The sequence below is a fragment of the Cnephaeus nilssonii genome, assembly GCF_951640355.1.
Source record: "Cnephaeus nilssonii genome assembly, chromosome: 3".
Classification (NCBI taxonomy): domain Eukaryota; kingdom Metazoa; phylum Chordata; class Mammalia; order Chiroptera; family Vespertilionidae; genus Cnephaeus; species Cnephaeus nilssonii.
The window spans coordinates 19470704-19490387 of NC_137074.1; the positions used below are offsets into that span (position 1 = coordinate 19470704).

Here is a 19684-nt window from a genome sequence, read left to right on the forward strand (position 1 = left end):
TTCTCAGCAAGCAATAAAAGAGGATTCGGTACTGATGCGGTCCTTTTGCAGTATGTGGGTGCAGGCTTTATAACGCAGCCCAGAGAGCGGGCTGGGAAGGAACCAAGAGGAGGTGTGCGGTGCATCTGTGGGCTTTTCTTCGGGGAAGTTGTGTGGTTAGAAGCCAACAGTTAGGAATTTGGTTTGGACATCTGGGTCCCATGGATGGTTGCGAGGAAGGGGATGGTAGGACCAGCGTTCTTAATGAGGTTTTGGTAGATTCTTTAAAAGTGGATTGGGCCCAGCTGGCCTGGCTCGGTGGTTGAGCATCGACCTATGAACCAGGCGGTCAGGGTTCTGTTCCCGGTCGGGGCACATGGCTGGGTTGCAGGCTTGAACCCCAGTGTGGGGTGTGCAGGAGGCAGCCGATCAATGATTCTTTCTCATCATTGATGTTGCTCTCTCTCTCTCCCTCTCTCTTCGTCTTGAAAAAAAAGAAAAGAAAAAAAAAGTGGATTGAAGCAGGAACAGGGGCAGGGGATACCACAAAGCGCAGAATACCATTACAGAGGAGAAGATGTATGTTTTGGGGCCAGGGTTTTGGTGGAGGAAAAGAAGGAAGAGGTGTGTGTATATAAAACAGAACACAAACCTTGGTGAAATGTGAGTGACATGGTTTATAAATTACTGACTGGCAGCAGGAAATGTAGATTTAAGAAGTACATATGCTATAGAGATTTCTCCAAAGGAGAACATGACATATTGTGTCATTCTAAATTCATTTATTAAAGTTAAAAGCTGCCATCGTCTTAGTTGTGGTGGGCTGCTAGGTAAGATTTTTGGAACATGTTGACCCTTCTGGGCTAAATGGCCGTCATTAGGCCTCTCTGACAGCCTACGGGAGGGCGTAAAAACAGACCTTTCTTAGCTTTCTATAAATGAAACCGTTCCTCTTACTAGAGACTCTTGTATGGTGAAGAAGCTGAAGGCGGCCAGTTGTCGCTTGGGTTAAAGGCCTGTGCAGTGGGGCAGGACTGCTTCGGTGGGGACATAGTGTCTCCAGGCCTCTGGTGTGACTAGGGAGATCTTGGCTGGATTCCCTCTCCCTGACCCTACAAAGATGCTTAACATTCCCACATCTCTCAGCCCTCCGGATCCGCAGAGCGGTTTCACATTGCCTTCCAGGGGGCCCGGAATTCCCTGAAGGCATGTGAGGGGCGGCCAGTTTGGGTGTCAAGGGAAGCCAAACAACTGGACTCTGGACCCCCTGCCCTTGCTTCAACCAGAACAGATCTTCTTCATCGTGTAAATCTTGGGCCTTTTCCTAAGAGTCACTTGAAAAGAGGTGAAATACATATACAATCCATTCTCTGGGAAAGCAGGAAAAGAGAGAGCTCGACACATGAACAGAATTAGTAGATCTCAGCTTTTACCCCTTCTGGCCAATTCCCAGGGGCTGTCCTTTTTATTGAAGCACTTTCTTAAGAGAATAATTGATACACCGTGTAAATAACCCATTTAAGGTGTGTCATTTAGTGAGTTTTTAGTATATTTACACATCGGGCAAATATCACCACAGTCAACTTTACAACATTTTCACCATCTCAAAAGGAAACACTCTATGCATTAGTGCTCACTCCCCACTCCCCCCTAAGCTCCCCAGTTCTGGGCAGCCACCAGTCTACTTCCTGTCTCTATGGATTTGACTATTCTGGACATTTCATATTAATGGAATCGTCTAATACGTGGTCTTTTATGACTAGCTTCTTTCACCGAGCATGACGTTTTCAAGGTTCATTGCTGTTGTAACACGGGTCAATACTTGATTTCTTTTCCTCGCTGGGTAATATTCCATCGTGTGACTGTGCCACATTTTACTTATCCATTCATTAGTTGATGGAAATTGAGCAGTTTCTTCTTTTTGCTATTACAAGTTATGCTTCTGTGAACATTTGTGTACAGGTTCCTGTGCGAGTGTATGATTTCATCTCCCTTGGGTAGATCCTAGGAGTAGGTCATGGGGTACTCTGTGTTTCACACTTTGAGGAACTGCCAGGCTGCTTTTCTCTCTCTTTTTTTTAAAAAAAATATATTTTATTGATTTTGTTACGGAGAGGAAGGGAGAGGGATAGAGAGTTAGAAACATCAATGAGAGAGAAACATCGATCAGCTGCCTCCTGCACGCCCCCTACTGGGGATGTGCCCACAACCAAGGTCCATGCCCTTGACCGGAATCGAACCTGGGACCCTTCAGTCCGAAGGCTGATGCTCTATCCACTGAGCCAAACTGGTCAGGGCCAGCCTGCTTTTCTCTTCAGTGGATTATGTGTGTGGATGTGTGGCTGGGCTCCTGGCCTTCTTCTCTGCCCCTCAGTTCAGCCGTCAGGCCTATATCCTATCCTCCATCCGACCTCCAGAGTTACTTCCCTAAAATACGAGAAACCTCAGTGGCTCTCTGTTACTTTAAGGACGGAAAGGAAAGAGCTTCACGTGGCACCGGGCATTCTTCTGGGTCTAGGCCGAGGCTTGTTTGTAATTTCTTCTTACAGTCATTGCCCAGTTTTTCTGTACCTTTCTGTGGTAGGTGTTTTCATTACACAAAGCCAGTGGTTCTTAAACTTCTTTTGAGTCACGGACGCCTTTGAACATCTACCCTTAACAGACCCCGAAGTCCACCACACATTCCTCGGACACACCTGTGAGTTCCCATCTTTGCTTCCATCACACCTTCCCCCCACCATTCCCTTTGTCCTCCTTGGCAGTCACCTAATGTGAAAGTGTCTTGCCTTTTAAAATGTCTTTTAGTGGACCTAGAAGCAAAACTTTTTTGTTCCGTTTCACCAGTGGTGCTAAGAGTTTTTGCATGGTCTTCCATTCAGGCCCTGGGGGAGTAGAACAGAGAGGGCTCCCCTCCCAGGAGCTAGTTTGTCAGTGCCATGAAGGCAGGGAATTTTGTTGGATTTGCTCTGGGTTTTATGTTCTGGATGCCTAGGATGAGCGTGGAACATGGCCATTGTTCAATAAAAAGTCACTGAATGAATGAGTACAGAAGGGAGCTGGGTCTAGAACCTCCAGCCTTCTGGAACTGATGTACCTGTACAGTCCGACCCATGAGTAATCCAGGGGCTGGTGTGTAGGTACAAGATATTGGATATTGGGGAGTGAGCAGTAGGTTGGAAGAGAGAGAAAGAGAGAGAGAAATCTAAAATGGATTAGGGGATGTATTAGTTTCCTATTGCTGCTATAACAAATTACTATACATTTAGCAGATTAAAACAATTATCTCTTAGAATCCTGAAGGTCAGAAATCTGAAGTCAATTTCAGATTGACTGGCATCAAGTGTTGGCAGGGCTGACTCCTAGGTCATAGGTCATCTGCATTCCTTGTCTTGTGACCCTTTCTTCCACCTTGAAAGCCAGCTGCATGCCATCTTCTTTGCTCTCTGATTCCTGCTTCCATCCTTACATCTTCTCTCTGATTCTGCTAAGAAGGACCCTGTGATTCCATTGGGCCCCCCTGGATAGCCTAGGAGGACTTTTCCAACTCAAGATCCTTAACCACATCGGCACAGCCACTTTTATCCTGTGAGACAACAAAGTCACAGATATGGACCTCTCCGGAGGCCATGATTTAGCCTCCCACAGGGGCCTCTAAAAATAAACATGGTGCCCTTTGTGTTTTGGCCAAGTGTGTCTGTGCCTTGCCTGGCCTAAAGCCTCTTCATTGTGACATGACTTTTCCTTCCCCATGACTGGGAGGCCAAGGCCAAGAGCAGTGTTTACATGCGAAGAAATGTTCCACCACTTCTTGGCAGAAAATCGTTCGTTTGCACTGGTTCATTACTTTCCCATCTGTAACTCACGGAGGAGGTACCAACACATGGGACCTAAAAAGGACCGAGCTTGATCTTCCTCTAATTTTGTCATTGATCAGTACCTATTAAGCATTTTTTTTAAAGTTGAAGAGAAAGTGTATGCCTGTGATTTTAAGAGGATTTGGTGTATGGCAGAATTAATGGATGGAAGCAGAGGAGCTTGACTGGCTGCCCTTGAACAGAGTGGACTGGAAAAGCAAGAAAGCCTCCTGGCATTCCTTAAAAGACATGCGAGTGGTGTGAATTCATGTAGGAGAGACAGGCATTTTTATTGCACTTGAAATGATAATTAATGTTAATGAGCCTGTACCATGTGTCAGACGGTGTGCTAAGCACTTAAGATGTTTTAATTCATTCAGTCATCGTGAGAGCCATATGAGGTCATACCATTATTACTATTCCCATTTTACAAATGAGGAACTAGGGCATGGAGACATTAAGCAAGTTGCCTAAGGTTACACGGCTAATAAAAGAGGGGGCTGGGATTTGAACCCAGGCCATCTGGCTCGCGAGTTTGTACCCATGGCCAATATCCTGCATACATTTTCCAGAGGTGTGATGTAATGGTACACCATTAGCCTTGCTGCAGGAGGTGCAATGTGACATGGACTTCATCTGGAAGTGTATTCACTTATAGTTACTATTAATCTAATCATGAGATAAGAGATCACATACCACTGAAGTCGAAGGGAAGCATGAAGTTGGGAAAGACAGCGTGGGAAGCCTGCTCTTTGGAATTGTGGAGGTGATGGAGCCTTAGTCATCACCCCTTCTCTCTTTTTTCTCCCTTCATCTTCATGCTCCCCTACCCATTGTCTTGTCGGATCTTTTCTCTTCTTGCTGGTGGTTTCCCTCTCACTATGTTGTCTATCGTCTTTCTTGGGCTAATTACTGAAGGTTGGCCAAGTCTTCCCCACTCAGTTGCTTGTTTTGTTTGTTAAACATTTTCAATTACAGTGTGCTTTCAATATTATTTTGTATTGGTTTCAGGTGTATGGCGTAGTGGTTCGATAATCATATAGTTTACAAAGTGTTCCCCTCAATATTTCCAGTACCCACCTGGCATTATACATAGTTATTCCAATATTATTGACTGTAGTCCTTATGCTATACTTGACATCCCCATGACTGTTTTGTAAGTACCAGTTTGTACTTCTTAATGCTTAACCTCTTTCATCCAATCCCCCAAACCCCTTCCCTTCTGGCACCATCCGGTCTGTTCTCTGTCTATGAGTCTGTTTCTGTTTTGTTTGTTTGTTTATTTTGCTCTTTAGATTCCACATTTAAGTGAAATCATATGGTATTTGTCTTTCTCTGTCTGATTTACTTCATTGAGCATAATACCCTCTAGGTCCATCCATGCTGTCACAAATGGTAAGATTTCATTGTTTATTATGGTCAATAAATGAAGCAACAGAAATTTATCATTGCACCACATGCACTTAAAACCAGGATAAGAACTTGTTTACCCCATTGGTCTTCGTCTTCTGTACTTGGCTAAGCAGTATTAATAATCATCTGAAGAGACAGTATTTCATAAATCCCTGATGAAAGTTGAAGCAGAGGGTTGTGTGAAAAGGGCAGACCAGAGCCAGATGCTGGGTAAACTGAAGCAGGTTTGAAAAACGTCAGAGAGGACATGAAATTCTGGTTCTCTTGTGCAAACATCATCTTTTTTTTAAGAATATTATGGAAACTGACTTCTGGAGTTTTCAAAATTCAGAATTCCCCCTCCCCCTTTTTATGAAATTGATGGGAGCCATAGAAAGCATTCTTTTCTTTTAGGAAAATAACTTTCTTTGGGCATATTTAATAAAGAAAAACTGAGATACAAAGATTTGGGGCTTACTTTAAATCTTATCCTACGTTGTGGATTGAATTCTGACTTATATCACGGAGCTACCTAAAAAGGATCTGGAAATAGTGCCTGAAGAGAAACGTGTCTTCCCTGTGCTGATGTTATTCCAGAATGACCCACCCACAATAGGAAACGGGCCTTGAGCATGAGAAGACGTTTTTGTTTTACTTGACTTTGTTCCCGTAGTCCATAAATTTATTCTCCATGCTGTTTCCAAGCAGCAACCAAGAATCCACATTTTCCTGGTTTGTTTATAATTTATAATTTAGACTTCAACTGCATCCACAAAAGGCTCAAGGCGAGCTTGCAGTAAATGACATGCACACAATGAGGCTGTTGATGTGGGAAACAGAAAACAAGGCGGGGATGAAGGGAGACAACCTGCCCAGCCACTTCTGGTGAAGTCGCTATGAATGAGGGTTCCCCACAGCAGTACCCTTTCATTAGGCCAAGGTCACGGGGTCACTGAATTGGTTATGTCATTATCATCTAATAGTTCTTCAGGAGTCATAAACCTTGGTTAGGTTTTGAGTTTTCAAAGAAGTTTTGCCAGGCAATGCATTAGCACATCTTGAGATTCCACGCCTTGTATTTAGGATTTCATATAAGGCCACATAAGCACTCAGCTTCCATATTTGCCAACAGCAGAGCCATTCAGTGCCACCTCACCTCAGCCTAGCCCCATCGTGAGGACCCTGATAATTTACGGTAGTTATTAATCAGGCCGAATAGACACTTGCTTCATACCATCGCTCACTGTTCCTTTGGAGAGGGGCAAGGAGGAGGGATAGGTATCTAGTATTGAATCATTCAACACAGTTATTGAGGGCGTGTTCTTCGCTCGGTCCTGGAGAGCCAGTGGTGAACCACGCGTACTTGGTTTCATTCTTCATGGTCATATGTAAAAGTAGGGGTGGGGAGGATTTTCTGTTTGCTGTAAGTTAATAGTTGTGCTCCAATAAAAAATAATTAAAAGCCGTAAAACTGTTCATAATAACCCCGAGCATCCCAGACACACGCAAACTTTCATCTGTCCTAAGGCCATTTTGATAAGAGCGCTTCCTGGCATTCATTGACGTTGTCCTCATTTCTGGGAGAAATTCAAATATGGATGAATGCATGTGAGCAGCATTGAAGCAAAAAGAACCAAGTATGCAAAAGGTTACCATGGGAACAAGCCCCTTTCACTCCAGTTTATTTTGTGTGGCAGACTCAGATGGCAATTTAAATTCTCATTTTGAGGAAAAACTCAGTCTTAAGGTACTAAAATCTCAAGGACTTGAAAAACATTGTTTTCCTATCTTTGTAGGGTCCTGTTTATATTTCTTCTGGCTTCTGCATTATCACTGAGAAGGAAGGACTAAGAGCACCAGAGCCTTAACTGATACAGCCCCATCTTGGGGCACTTAGCTCTGTCTTCTTTCTGCCGCTCCCTTCCCTGGACCACTGCTCCGCCTTCCTCCTTTGGGATTTGCTGGGAGCCTTGAACTGAAGGTGTCTGTGAGGAGGGAGCCGAATTTAAACCTTATGAAGCTCTGCGTTTTGTGGTAGTAAGGGTACGAAGACCCTTAGTTTATCTCTTTCACCTCAATCTCTTCTTTCATGTGTCCAGGCTGATCTTAACGGCATGATAAGAATCTTTGAACAAAAACCATCCTAGAGATTTGAAAGATCAAACAGTAGCTATCAGATTGGGAAGGAGGGCTACCAGGACATTTTTGTTCAGAATAAGGTGTGTTTTTTTCACATTCCCAAACACTTTTAATTTCAACCCTTACCCCCTTGTTATCAATCCAGAGATACAGTTTCAGAAGAAAAAGTAAAACTAGGTTGTGAGAAGACATACAGTCTGTTAAGAGAGAAAGCTGGTGAGATCTTTTCCTGGTCGGGATGTAGGGTATACTCATTCAGAAAGAGCAGTTCTGTATTTTTGTCGAGTTAACATTTCCTATCAGTGTTAGTCTGGGGAAAATTTCATAGATGAGCTTCATCTTACTCATCATCAATGTTGATTGATGGATACAGCTGTGTGGAGAGCAAATCCTGCAGCTGGGCAGAGTGCCACACTCGGTTGGTGATGCCTGCCACAGGTTAGAGGTGGTACTCGAGTCATGCGTTTGCTATTCCTGATCCAGTGTACTCAGAGAAATTCAAAAAAATTGATGCTGATCTTGAGTGTCAACCTGACCATCAAAAAAAATAAAAAACCACACAAAAACCCCAGACAAACGAGCCCCAAGCCTCACGCACAGCAGAATATAAATTCATTTTGGTCGAGGACAGAACGTTCTGTTGCTGTTCTGTTGGGAAAGTGTTTCCAGCAGCACATAGTTCGCTGCCACTTATCTGGACGATTTCTTTGTTTAGTGGAGATACTTTATTATATAACAGCAACTTAGACGTGTGAAACCTGCTCGGTATGTTCCACGGCTCCAGCATAAGTGAACCTGACCCTCTCTGGTGGAGACTGCAACCTCGGAGACTGACAGCTCATTGAAGGGAGGAAGAAGTCCAGGACCGACTTGAGGGTGCTTTAGGCAGATGGATATTGATGAGGAAAAAGTACCTTGAAAGGATGCCATTCTGAGAAGGGTGCAGGGCAGTGCTGATTATAACCAGAGCCCTACTTTCTTTCTGTGCCTCCCTAACTACAGAGCTGAGTGCCGAGGGGAGGTTGGGGGGGAGGGGAGGGCCTTAGCCATCCTGGAATCCTCCCCAAATCTGGTGGAGGAAGGGCTGGTCTACCCAGTTTTTCAGTAAGTGCAGCTGGCATTTAAGAAATTTGGGCTGGATTGGGTCTCATTCTAGTGACCTTACTTGACAGGATTGTAAAAGTTTGTGCTGGGAGTTTGTATCTTCACTGGGAGCCCAGCTTGTGGTCAATAAATATCTGCTGACTTGATTAGAGTAGAGCAAGATAGAGACTGACCAATTTGTGGGTGTTGCATTTTTTGTAAAATAGCAATAGGACAAAATTCCTTGAACAGGTTCCATCTTTATACTTTTCTGTTTATAACACAAACTTGATTCATTCAGTCCAATAGTTGACTGTCTCCCATGTTCCAGGTACTGTGTGGCCAGGACGTGGGTATATAGTGTTGTACAAAACAGGCATGGCCCCTGCCCTCTAAACCTTGCTAAGAGAGACAAATGCAAACAAATTCGTAGTATCATTAATGATAATCACAGTAAAGATACAAAAGTATTAGTATAGGGGTTTATAAAGACATAAAATAAGGCCACGGGAGTCAGAGAGAGCTTCTTGGAGGAGACGAAATAGAATCCAAGATTTGAAGGATGAATGGGACAAAGAGGAGGGCAGCAGGGAACAGGGGGGGCCCAAATGAATGACTCCCCGCGTTTCCCAGGGTACCTGCAATCCCATAACGGCTCACACTGTGTTGACCAGGACCAGAACACATCACCGGCCATGACCATCTGATTGTTTTCCCAGGGGCTCACCTGTTGACTCCTCTGCTGTCTGCTGGACTTGCCATAGCATAAATCCACTGTGCACGTCTTTCCTGTTGACATCCATAATTTACTTGCTGAGATGATGCAACAGCTGGTCTTCTTGGAAACGAATAGTATTTCTTTTTCCGTTCAGCAGTTAATCTTCTTGCTGGATGTCCAGTTTGAGGGCTGGCCAGTCGTAACAGACAGGCAATAACAGCAGGCACCTGTGAGCAGAGGCCAGAGGTGTTCACAGGCTCTGGACTCAGGCTCTGGCTCTGGGTTCAAACTGATGCTCAGTTGTTACACTTTGACGTTAAGGCCCCATAGCCTTGATGTTCTTATCTGTAAAATGGGTATAAAGGCCATCTCATCAAGTAGGCTTGAGGAGTAAGTTAAATGAGATAATGTATGGGAAGCATGTAGCACTGTGCTTGGCACATGAATGTTGGTTATAATTACTGATGATTTGCTCCTTGACATTCACTTAAACCTGCCATCCTATGCTAGGCACATGGAAGGAGATTTCGTTGGTTGACTAATTAAAACAGACTTGTTGTTTGTATTAAATAAGTCTTCATCTCCTCTGTAGATTGGTGGGTTTATCATACAGGCATCAAAAGCTATCAGGAACGTTCATATCTGAGGTGTCAAATTACATTACCAGTTGAATTTTAAGAAGGCTGTTAGTAATGGTATGGGGGCATTTATACCTCACATTTGTAGGTCTTTTCTGCCTATTCCATCAGAGAGAAAATGATGTTAACGAAGCAGCCTGCCCTGAGTGTATCAGAAGCAGCTACCTCATAGATTGTTGACTTTGTTTCTCCCCCCAAAATGCAGTGCCACATTTAAGACCATCCCTTGATAAAGCAACCACAAAACGCCGGAAGAAAATACAGTCCCTGCAGTTCTAGGAACTAGTAGAGGGGAGGTTGTAGACCATGAGCTAGCTCTTCAAACATGGACTTGTAGTTATCATCTTGAAGCCCTGCCCCCTGGGAGGCCTCCCTGGCGTTCTGGGTGCTCTGATCAAGGTCTGCTCAGCCAAGGAGCTCACCTGAGCAGGCTGCAGTCATTGGAAGTGCTCGTTTGAAGTTGGGGTGTGATTGTGCTGGCGGTGGTGAGTCAGCAGTCAAACTGGGCTAACTTGGGTGCCTGGTTAGGAGGCAGTGTTTTCAGGAAGCCTTTTCTAGTTATCGGAGGTTTCTCGAAATCTAGACTTCCGCGATGAGATTAGGATTTTGGTTAAAAATAAAAGAGAGAGAGAGCGAGGTTGTCTACATGATTCGTTGTAAACATGGTCATCTTGGTAATGCTACAAAGGGGAAATAAGGAATGTATTGCCCCAGAAAAAAAACCTGTATAGCGCTGAAATATATTTCCATTAAAAAGTTGTCCTTCAAATAAGCCAAATAACTTCACAAAATGCTTTAATAATTTTTGCGTCAGATTTTATATGAACCAGCAGCATTCTTGGTTATGGGAATAATACCTCATTCTTCAGTAATATTTTCTTGGTCTTTTTGTAGTTCCACTCAGTAAAATATGCAAATTTGCCAAAATAACCAACAGATAATTTACCACAGAAAGCTTTAAATTGTATATTAATTGTGCAAATGTCAAAATAAAGGACAAGTGGCTTAGTTTATATTTAATCAAAGTAAGTAGCATAAACAAATATATCATCAGTGCTTTGTTTTTAATCTTGTACTTTGGCAAACCTTTTAACTGTGATAAGTGAATTTTCCTTTCATTGGGAAAAGCCAAGTTACTGTTTTTTTTGGTTCTATAGCTGCATTCTTTCAGATTGTAACAGTTAGCTAAAGACAAGAAACTAAAGGATATTTGCCTCTAAGATATTTATTTCTTAGATTTACATGATAATGACCTTGTGCGTGGTTTCTTGTTTTTTTCCATTTTCTTTGAACATTTTCTTCAAAGCTGCATGGAATTAAAATAAAGTACAAAAATTTTGCATTTATATGAAAAGCATCTAAAAGTGAACTAGACTTCACTACATACTATCTAGAATTGCTGGGGCTCAGAATTCTCCCAGATGTGTGTTTTCAGCTGTCCATTTCACATCTCCAAGACAAAGTTAAACTGTGCTTCCTTCTTGCTTCTCCCCTCTTCTCCTCATTCCCTGTTAATGACTCACCTTGATGCCCAGGAAGAAACCTTAACTAGAAATCCCAGCACCTTCCCTGACTTTCCCATCTAATGAGTTTCTCCATTCTATTAACTTCCCCTCCAAATCGTTACCCTAATCTGTGTCCTCTCTTTAATTTCCCACTGCCAGGCTTTATCGTCACTTGCCCAAATTTGCCACCTCACTGGCCTGCTTGTGGTCTGTCTCTCCCCACTTGTAATCCATCCCTCCACTGTCCCACTCTTCCCTGTCTGGTTGGGTATTGACTGGCCTCCACACCTCTAGCAGATTCTCATTGTCCACAGAGTAAGCCCAAACTCCCTCAGCCTACAGTCAAACCTTTGCCATCAAGCTCTGACCTGCTTTTCAGCCCTCATTCTCTGCCCCTGCTCCTCCTGCGGTCCACACCTCAGTCTCACTCACCGACCCACGTTTTCTCGCATGAGATTCATGTCTGGGCCCACGTAGTTTCTCCAGCCCACAGTGCTGTGTCCCCAGTGCTCCCTGGAATGACATCCTTATCACTGAGGACCCGCCTCATGTTGACTGTCAGTCACTCTGCCTTCAGCACTTTTCATTGTGTGCCTCTGTTACAGACCTTGTATTGTAATTAACTGCTCCATGCCTCCCGTGGGCCACTCAGGAGGGAAGGCTTATTTCTTACTCACCTTTCATTTAATGAAATAATTTCCCCTTGACAATAACTCAGCAGCTCCTCTATTACTTCTTGGTATCATACTATCTTTTCTTGATATACAGTGATATTGGCACAGAGACAGTGAGGTTGAAATTTCATCTCTAGGTAGATACCTAACCCAAAGATTTGAAAACAGGGACTCAAATGGATACTTGTATGCTAATGTTCATAGCAGCATTATTCACAATGGCCAAAAAGTGGAAACTACCCAAGTGTCTGTCAACAAATGAATGGATAAACAATAATAGTATATGCATCTAAAGGAGTATTATTGAGCCATAAAGAGGAATAAAGTTCTGATACATGCCTCAATATGGTTGAACTTAGAAAACATTATACTAGACCAGCCACTGTATCTCAGTGGTTGAGTGTTGACCTATGAACCAGGAGGTCACGGTTCAATTCCCGGTCAGGGCACATGCCCAGGTTTCGGGCTCAAACCCCAGTGTAGGGCATGCAGGGGGCAGCCGATCAATAATTCTCTCTCATTATTGACGTTTCTCTCTCTCCCTCTCCCTCTCCCTTCCTCTCAGAAATCAATAAAAATATATCTTTTTTTTTTTAAAGAAAACATTACACTAAATGAAATAAGCCAGACAAAAAGCACAAGTATTATATGATTCCACTTATATGAACTATCTAGAATAGTCACATTCATGGAGACAGCAGGTAGGTTAGAGGTTATCAGAGGCTGGGGAGAGAAGGAAATGGGAGTTATTGCTTAATGGGTGTAGCCTTTCTGTTTAGGGTGATGAAAATACTTTAGAAATAGATCAATGTGGTTGCACAACATTGTGAATGTAATTAACACTATTGAATTGTACACTAAAAAATGGTTAAAATGACCAATTTCATGTTATATATATTTTACCACAATAAAACATAGATATATATAGTTCATGTAATTAAAAAACTACCACCAACAACCCTTATGCACATCCTATATAATAAAACCCTAATATGCAAATCTGACCGAATGACAGAATGATCGGTCGCTATGACGCATACTGACCACCAGGGGTCAGACGCTCAATGCAGGAGCTGCCCCCTGGTGGTCAGTATGCTCCCACAGGGGGAGCGCTGCTCAGCCAGAAGCCGGGCTCACGGCTGGCGAGCGTAGTGGCAGCCGGACATCCCCCAAGGGCTCCCGGACTGCAAGATGGCGCAGGCTGGGCTGAGGGACACCCCCTCCCCCGAGTGCAAGAATTTTGTGCACCAGGCCTCTAATATGTTATAAGCAAGAATGTTATCTTTCTATATCATCTATGTCTATCATTCTTATCTTCCGAATATATCTTAACTTCCTTGAAGTCAGAGACCTGTCTATATAGAAAATATCATTTAAGAGACATAGCTTTGGAGTTTGGAGTGGTTGTTAATGAAATTGCTGAAACTCTCCGGACGGGGATTATTTTATTTGAATATTAAAAGACTCAATCCTGACAAAGTAATATGAAGCTGTTGGCTGGGTTTTGGAGTCTTCCGGTGTGTTGTCTGGCCTACTGTCTAAGGATTGTGCATATTAACCCCGATACCACTGAAAAGAAAGGCAAATAGTCCAGCAAAGTTTTCCCTTTTGCTGTTTTAAACCAGGGACTTGGATGAGTAGGCCAATTATAATCTGTGGCTGGGATTTAGATTGATTATTTTCTCTAAGTTCTTTTTAAAGGAAATACAAATGTAGGGGCTTCCTCAAAGTAGATGATGATTTGCCTCTTCTAGGAAGTTCAAATAGATTTGTCTTTTAAGCTCTTACAGAAACTTTAAAAAATAGATAATGATGACAAGCTGATAATATAGTTCATACTAAAATGAGTTTTATGTACATGTAAATATATAAAAACAAAGCTTCTTAATGTCATTTGTTTTATTTCTGAATGCCAGGATTTTGTATGAAAACAACAGAGATAGAAATGTGAGGAAATGTTAGACCATATTTACTATTATCTTGTATACATTTCTGTTGTCTCATTCACTGTCAGCCTTGAATTTTGTGTGATGGAGTCCAGCCAGCTGACTGCTAAGGAGCAGTGAATGATGTGCTAAATGCTAAAGAACTTATTGAAAATGAAATTTCCCTCGTTTTACTGTTCCAGAAGAAATCATTAGAAATTATTGTTGATGTCACCTTCATCACATTCTTTGGGAAAATGATTAGGTCCTTGTGGGATAGTTATTTCTAATAGATTTTCCTACCATTTTAAATTTGGACAGTAAGTGGGCTCCAGGGCAGTTCTCTAATTTTAGAATTCACTCGAGTCATCTGGAGATCTTGCTAAAATGCAGGTCCAGATTGGTGGAGGTGAGTGATGAGGTTGTGCGTTTCTGATATGCTCTTAGATGACACCAATGCGGCTGGTCCATGGACCACATTTTGAGCAGCAACACTGGGTAGAAACCTATGTCAAATACCTGATTTTGATGTTCTGTTAACATTGGATGCAATCTTTGGTTGCCAGATAAAACACAAGATGCCCATGCAATACTTGACACATAGTTTACTGAAAAATTATTCATTATTTATCAGAAATTTAATTTTAACTGAACTGGACACAATATATGCACATACAAATACACACCCACTCTTAAGTCTGACAACTTGAAATTGCAATCTAACTAATTTATGAAGACACTGAATGTCATACATAATATTAGATTTAAAATAATATTACTTTTATTTTGAGAGAAAGGACCCATAGAATTAAGTTTATTTCATGCTTGGTTTTAAAGTACTTATGTAGATGTTGTACTCATATGCTTTTCAGTATAATAAAATATGCAAGCATCAGTCCCTTCTTCTTCCTCCAATATATAGGGCATTCTTGAAAAATGGTGAAATCTGTATATTCTAAAATATACCTGAAAGCATAGAAATGAATTGGATTATCAGTAAAACCAACTAGTTGAAGTTATAAGGTAGTAATATGACAGCTTTCAATGTAGAGGATTTTTATAGTTTTTGGCTTCTGTCTTTTTGCGTTGGTACTGGTACTGTTGATATTTTCAAACCCTGTATAAAAGCATCACATGAGATAATCTGTTATTAAAGCATATGGAAGAAAGCATAAATACTTTTCTTTGTTTTTGTTTTTTTTTCTTTCAGATTCTTTACAGAGTTGGAAGCAAGACATCAGAATAATATCTTCATAGATGACATAAGTGACATTGTGGAAAAGCACACGGCATCCACATTTGACCCATATGTGAAATACTGTACAAACGAAGTCTACCAACAGCGAACACTGCAGAAATTGTTGTAAGCTATGTTAAATAGTACAGTTTTAATTATCCGGCCTTGTTTTAATTAGCTCACATTGATTGAAATTAATTAATCTCTTAAATCAATTTTGTGTGATGGAGTCCAGCCAACTAACTGGTAAGGGGCAGTGACTCACATGCTTGATGCTAAAGAACTGATTGAAAACAAAATTTCCCTTGTAACTGTTCCAGAAGTCAGCGTTAGAAATTATTGATTTTGTCTTCATTGCATTTTTGGGGAAAATGATTAGGTCCTCATGGGACAGTTATTTCTAATAGATGGGCTATATCCCAGGGACAGATGTTTAAGAGGATTGCTTTCAGGGTGAGTGTGTCCTAGTAGAAAAATCTAGTCTCTGGAGAATTTTCTTTCTAAAGCAATTATAAAATTACTAGAGGCCCGATGCACACAGATTCGTGCAAGAATGGGCCTTCCTTCCCCTGGCTGCCGGCACTACCTTTGCTTCGGCTCGGAGCCGCCTTTCCGCCTTCCCACACAGACCAGAGGCCCGGAGCAGCTGGGGAAGTGCTGAGCGCCTGTGTCCCGTCCCCGGCCGCTCAGCGCCTGTGTATGCAAATTAAACCACCATCTTTGTTGGGTTAATTTGCATACTCCTGATTGGCTGGTGGGCATCGTGAAGGTACGGTCAATTTGCATCTTTCTCTTTTATTAGTGTAGATAGTTTGTTGGTTTCCTTGTTTTGGTTTTTAATTGTTGTGATGATTATTCCAACCTTTTCCCCGCCTTCTCTAAGACTTTACCTGGCCATTAAGTAGTTTGCCTGAGGCCAAGAGAGAGTTTTTGAGGATGCTAAATAGTTAGTGCCAGGATCCAGTTTTCTCTAGGACTCTCATCTTCTTCCATTCAAATGATAGCTCTGTTTCTATTAAGTTGTTGGTAGGAATTGCTGATTTCCCCTTTGGGTAATCTGAGAAGCAAAGGTCTGAAAGAAACCATAGGGAGGGAGGGAGTTCTTAAAGACTTTGATTATGAAACAAAAAAACAATTAAGCTTTAAACGTCTCTCCACACCTTTTCTCTTGGTCCTGCTTAGGTTGCTGTAAGTTTCTGTGTGGTATATTCCATCTCTGTCCAGGAGAGAGTCAGCAGTTGTTCAGTAATGTCTATATTGTTCTATTTTCGGGGGCTTGTTTATCACAAGTAGCTGCATTTGTGCATTGCTGTAAACTCAGCTTGGGGGTTACTGGTTGGTATCATTCCCCCACTGGGAGGTGTGGCTTTTTCCGACCTTGGCTTGGGACTGTGGCCAGCTTCCCTGCAGTGTGTGAGACCTACCAAGGGTTGGTGATGAGTCATCACCTCAAGGCTGCTTGGAGAAACAGCCCCTGGTTGGTGAGAAGGGCTGGTCTGCCCCTTCCCTCTCCGTGTCCTCGTGTAGCTCTTGTATAGGGAGGGAAATCCAGCCGCCAGCTCCAGGTGAGATTTTTAGTACAAAGCAGGGTTTGTCGGCACTACTGACATTTGGGGCTGGATCACTCTTTGTTGTGGGGACTGTCCTGAATGCTGCCCATCTAGCATGTTCCACAGGATCCCCTGCCTCTGTCCCTCACCCCAGTTGTGACAGCCCAAATGCCTACAGACATGGCTGAATGCTTCTTGGGGACAAAATCACACCCGTCATTTTTCCTACCACCCCCCCTACCCTTGCTGATTGATGCAAAGGTTGCTCTGTAACTGTTAGAAAATGCAAGTTACATACCTGTTCGAAAACAAAGCCTTAAATTAGAGCTGAATTTCATTTTGTTTTCAATTTTTTTTTACGATTAAAAAAAATGTGAATAGGAACTACTGTGCATTATGTAACTCTTTAAAAATCAAGGTTTCCTTGAAATTAGCTTAATGAGACCGTCAACTGAGCTTTCACCTGGACACGAGTGGCTGGGTTCTCAGGAGCTGTGTACAGTTGGTGTGAATTTACATTTAGGACAGTGACATTCACCTTTACCTGCACTTTGGAAACCCCTGGGAATCTGAGAACAAGCAAAAAACAAAGCCCAGGGTTCATCCCAGACTATTTAATCAGACTCTTTGGAGGTGGGGACTGGGACCTAAAGATGCAACTGGTGATTTAAAGATGCAACTGGTTTGGGGTTTGATTTTTTTTTTCCCCTTAAATGTTCTAAAAATCTTTCCAAGCGAGTAGGAGGGAAAACTTAAAACTCCTCATTGTGAGAAAATGAAATTAAAACATTTCTGTGGCATTTCTTTTAATTTTCTATTCTGGGTACTTCCTAATTTATTTTTAGCAGATTTGAACCAAATAATTAAATTTTGGGGCCTTGTTTATCACAAGGCCCGAGGATATCCTCAGTGAAGATATTTTTCCATTGATTTTTAGAGAGAGTGGAAGGGACGGGGAGAGACAGAGAGAGAGAAACATTGATGTAAGAGAGACACTTCAATCGGTTGCCTCCAGCACGAGCCCCGACCAGGGCCCCGGGAATGGAGCCTGCCACCCAGGTATGTGCCCTTGACTGGAATCGAACCTGAGACCCTTCAGTCCGAAGGCTGACACTCTATCCACTGAGCCAAACCAGCTAGGGTAAAATCCTCCTACATAATAAAAGGGTAATATGTAAATTACCATCACTCCGCTACGCCCACGATTGGGCCAGCGGGAGGCACAGGGGGCGGGACTTGGCGTGGCCGGGGTGGCCGATTGGGCTGGCGGGACGCTGAGCTGGCATCACCAGCGGCGGCGCGAGCTCAGCATCTGCGCCATGGCTGTGCTGCGGCACAGAAGGGGCCTCTGGGGCAGCGAGCCCACGTCCTGCTGCGGACCATCAAAAGCGGGGGAGCTGGCTGTCTGTCCACTCCGGCACCAGGCCTTTCGAAAGCCTCCACCGCGCCGGAGGCTTTCGAAAGGCCTGGTGCACCAGCGGACAGACAGCCAGCTCCCCCGCAATCGAAAGCGGGGAGCTGTGTGTCCGCTCCAGCACCAGCGGACCCCCTGCCATCAAAAGCGGGGAGCAGGCTGCTAGCAGTGTCCGTGGAGCGTGCTAGGCTTTGCGGGGCAGTGGATATGGCCTGGATGGCAGGTTAGGCCTAGGGGACCCTACACGTGCATGATTTAATCATGCACTGGGCCTCTAGTATATAATAAAGAGGTAATATGCAAATTGACCACCACTCCAACACACAAGATGGCCACCCCCATGTGGTCAAAGATGGCCACCCCATGTGGACACAAGATGACCACCACAAGATGACCTGCAGGGGAGGGCAGTTGGGAGGGACCAGGCCTGCAAGGGAGGGCAGTTGGGGGCAATCAGGCCTGCAGGGGAGGGCAGTTAAGGGTGACCAGGCCAGCAGAGGAGGGCAGTTGGGGGCGACCAGGCCTGCAGGGGAGGACAGTTGGGGGGGACCAGGCCTGCAGGGGAGGGCAGTTGAGGGGGACCCAGGCCTGTAGGGGAGGGCAGTTGGGGGGGACCAGTCCGGTAGGGGAGGGCAGTTCGGGGGAACCAGGCCGGCAGGGGAGAGTAGTTAGGGGCAATCGGGCCGGCAGGGGAGTGGTTAGGGGGTGATCAGGCTGGTAGGCAGAAACAGTTAGGGGCAATCAGGCAGGCAGGCAAGCAAGCAGTTGGGAGCCAGCAGTCCTGGATTGTGAGAGGGATGTCCGACTGCCCCTCAAGGGGTCCCAGATTGGAGAGGGTGCAGGCTGGGCTGAGGGACACACACCCCCATGCATGAATTTCGTGCACCGGGCCTCTAGTATATATATGTTTAAAAAGGTCACAATTGCCACTGTGTTGCTTTTTGCCCCTCTCCCCCTTCCCTTGCCCTCCAACGTGGGATTACATTGCAGGACCACCCCTTCCCAGCCCCCTCCTTGCAGTCACAATGGAGCTCCTCACAGATCCTCTGGGGCTCAAGTGAGGTGAGAGATGCAGGGGTGAAGGCACCCACTGAAGGTCAGAAGACCTTGTCTTGACTTCTGTCTTTACCAAATACTAGGTCTATTATTTGGCAAGTCGGGACCTTTCTGAGGCTCCATTCTTATTGGAATCCCCTCTTGACCTTCCTTAGAAGTTAAGTGGGTGGTTCCCCATAAGATCATATATGTCAGTGTATCTTGCTAAATGTTGTGGCAGTATTTTACTAGTTTTGCTATCACTGGGAGAGAAGAAACACTGCTGACACACTGTTTCTGTTTAACCAGACTCTTTGGAGGTGGGAGACTGGGACCTCGGGGATTTAAAGATGCAACTGGTTTAGAGTTTGATTTTTTTCCCTTGAACTTTTCTGAAAAAATTTTCAAGCAAGTAGGAAGGAAAACTTAAAACTCCTCATTGTGAGAAAATGAAATTAAAATGTTGTGGTAGTATTTTACCAGTTTTTATTGTCAAATTTTATTACAAATTAAAACTAATTTGTAATTGATGCGTTCACCA

At 43.6% G+C, this 19684-nt stretch overlaps 1 protein-coding gene across 1 annotated transcript in view; it reads left to right on the plus strand.

The window, feature by feature from the left end:
* The window catches only part of ARHGEF26 (Rho guanine nucleotide exchange factor 26), a 114928-nt gene that overhangs the window by 54371 nt on the left and 40873 nt on the right, over positions 1-19684 (plus strand). Inside the window, exon 6 of the mRNA XM_079766246.1 lies at positions 15118-15270. Coding sequence (XP_079622372.1) covers positions 15118-15270 — 153 coding nt within the window. The remainder of the gene's footprint in view (positions 1-15117; positions 15271-19684) is intronic.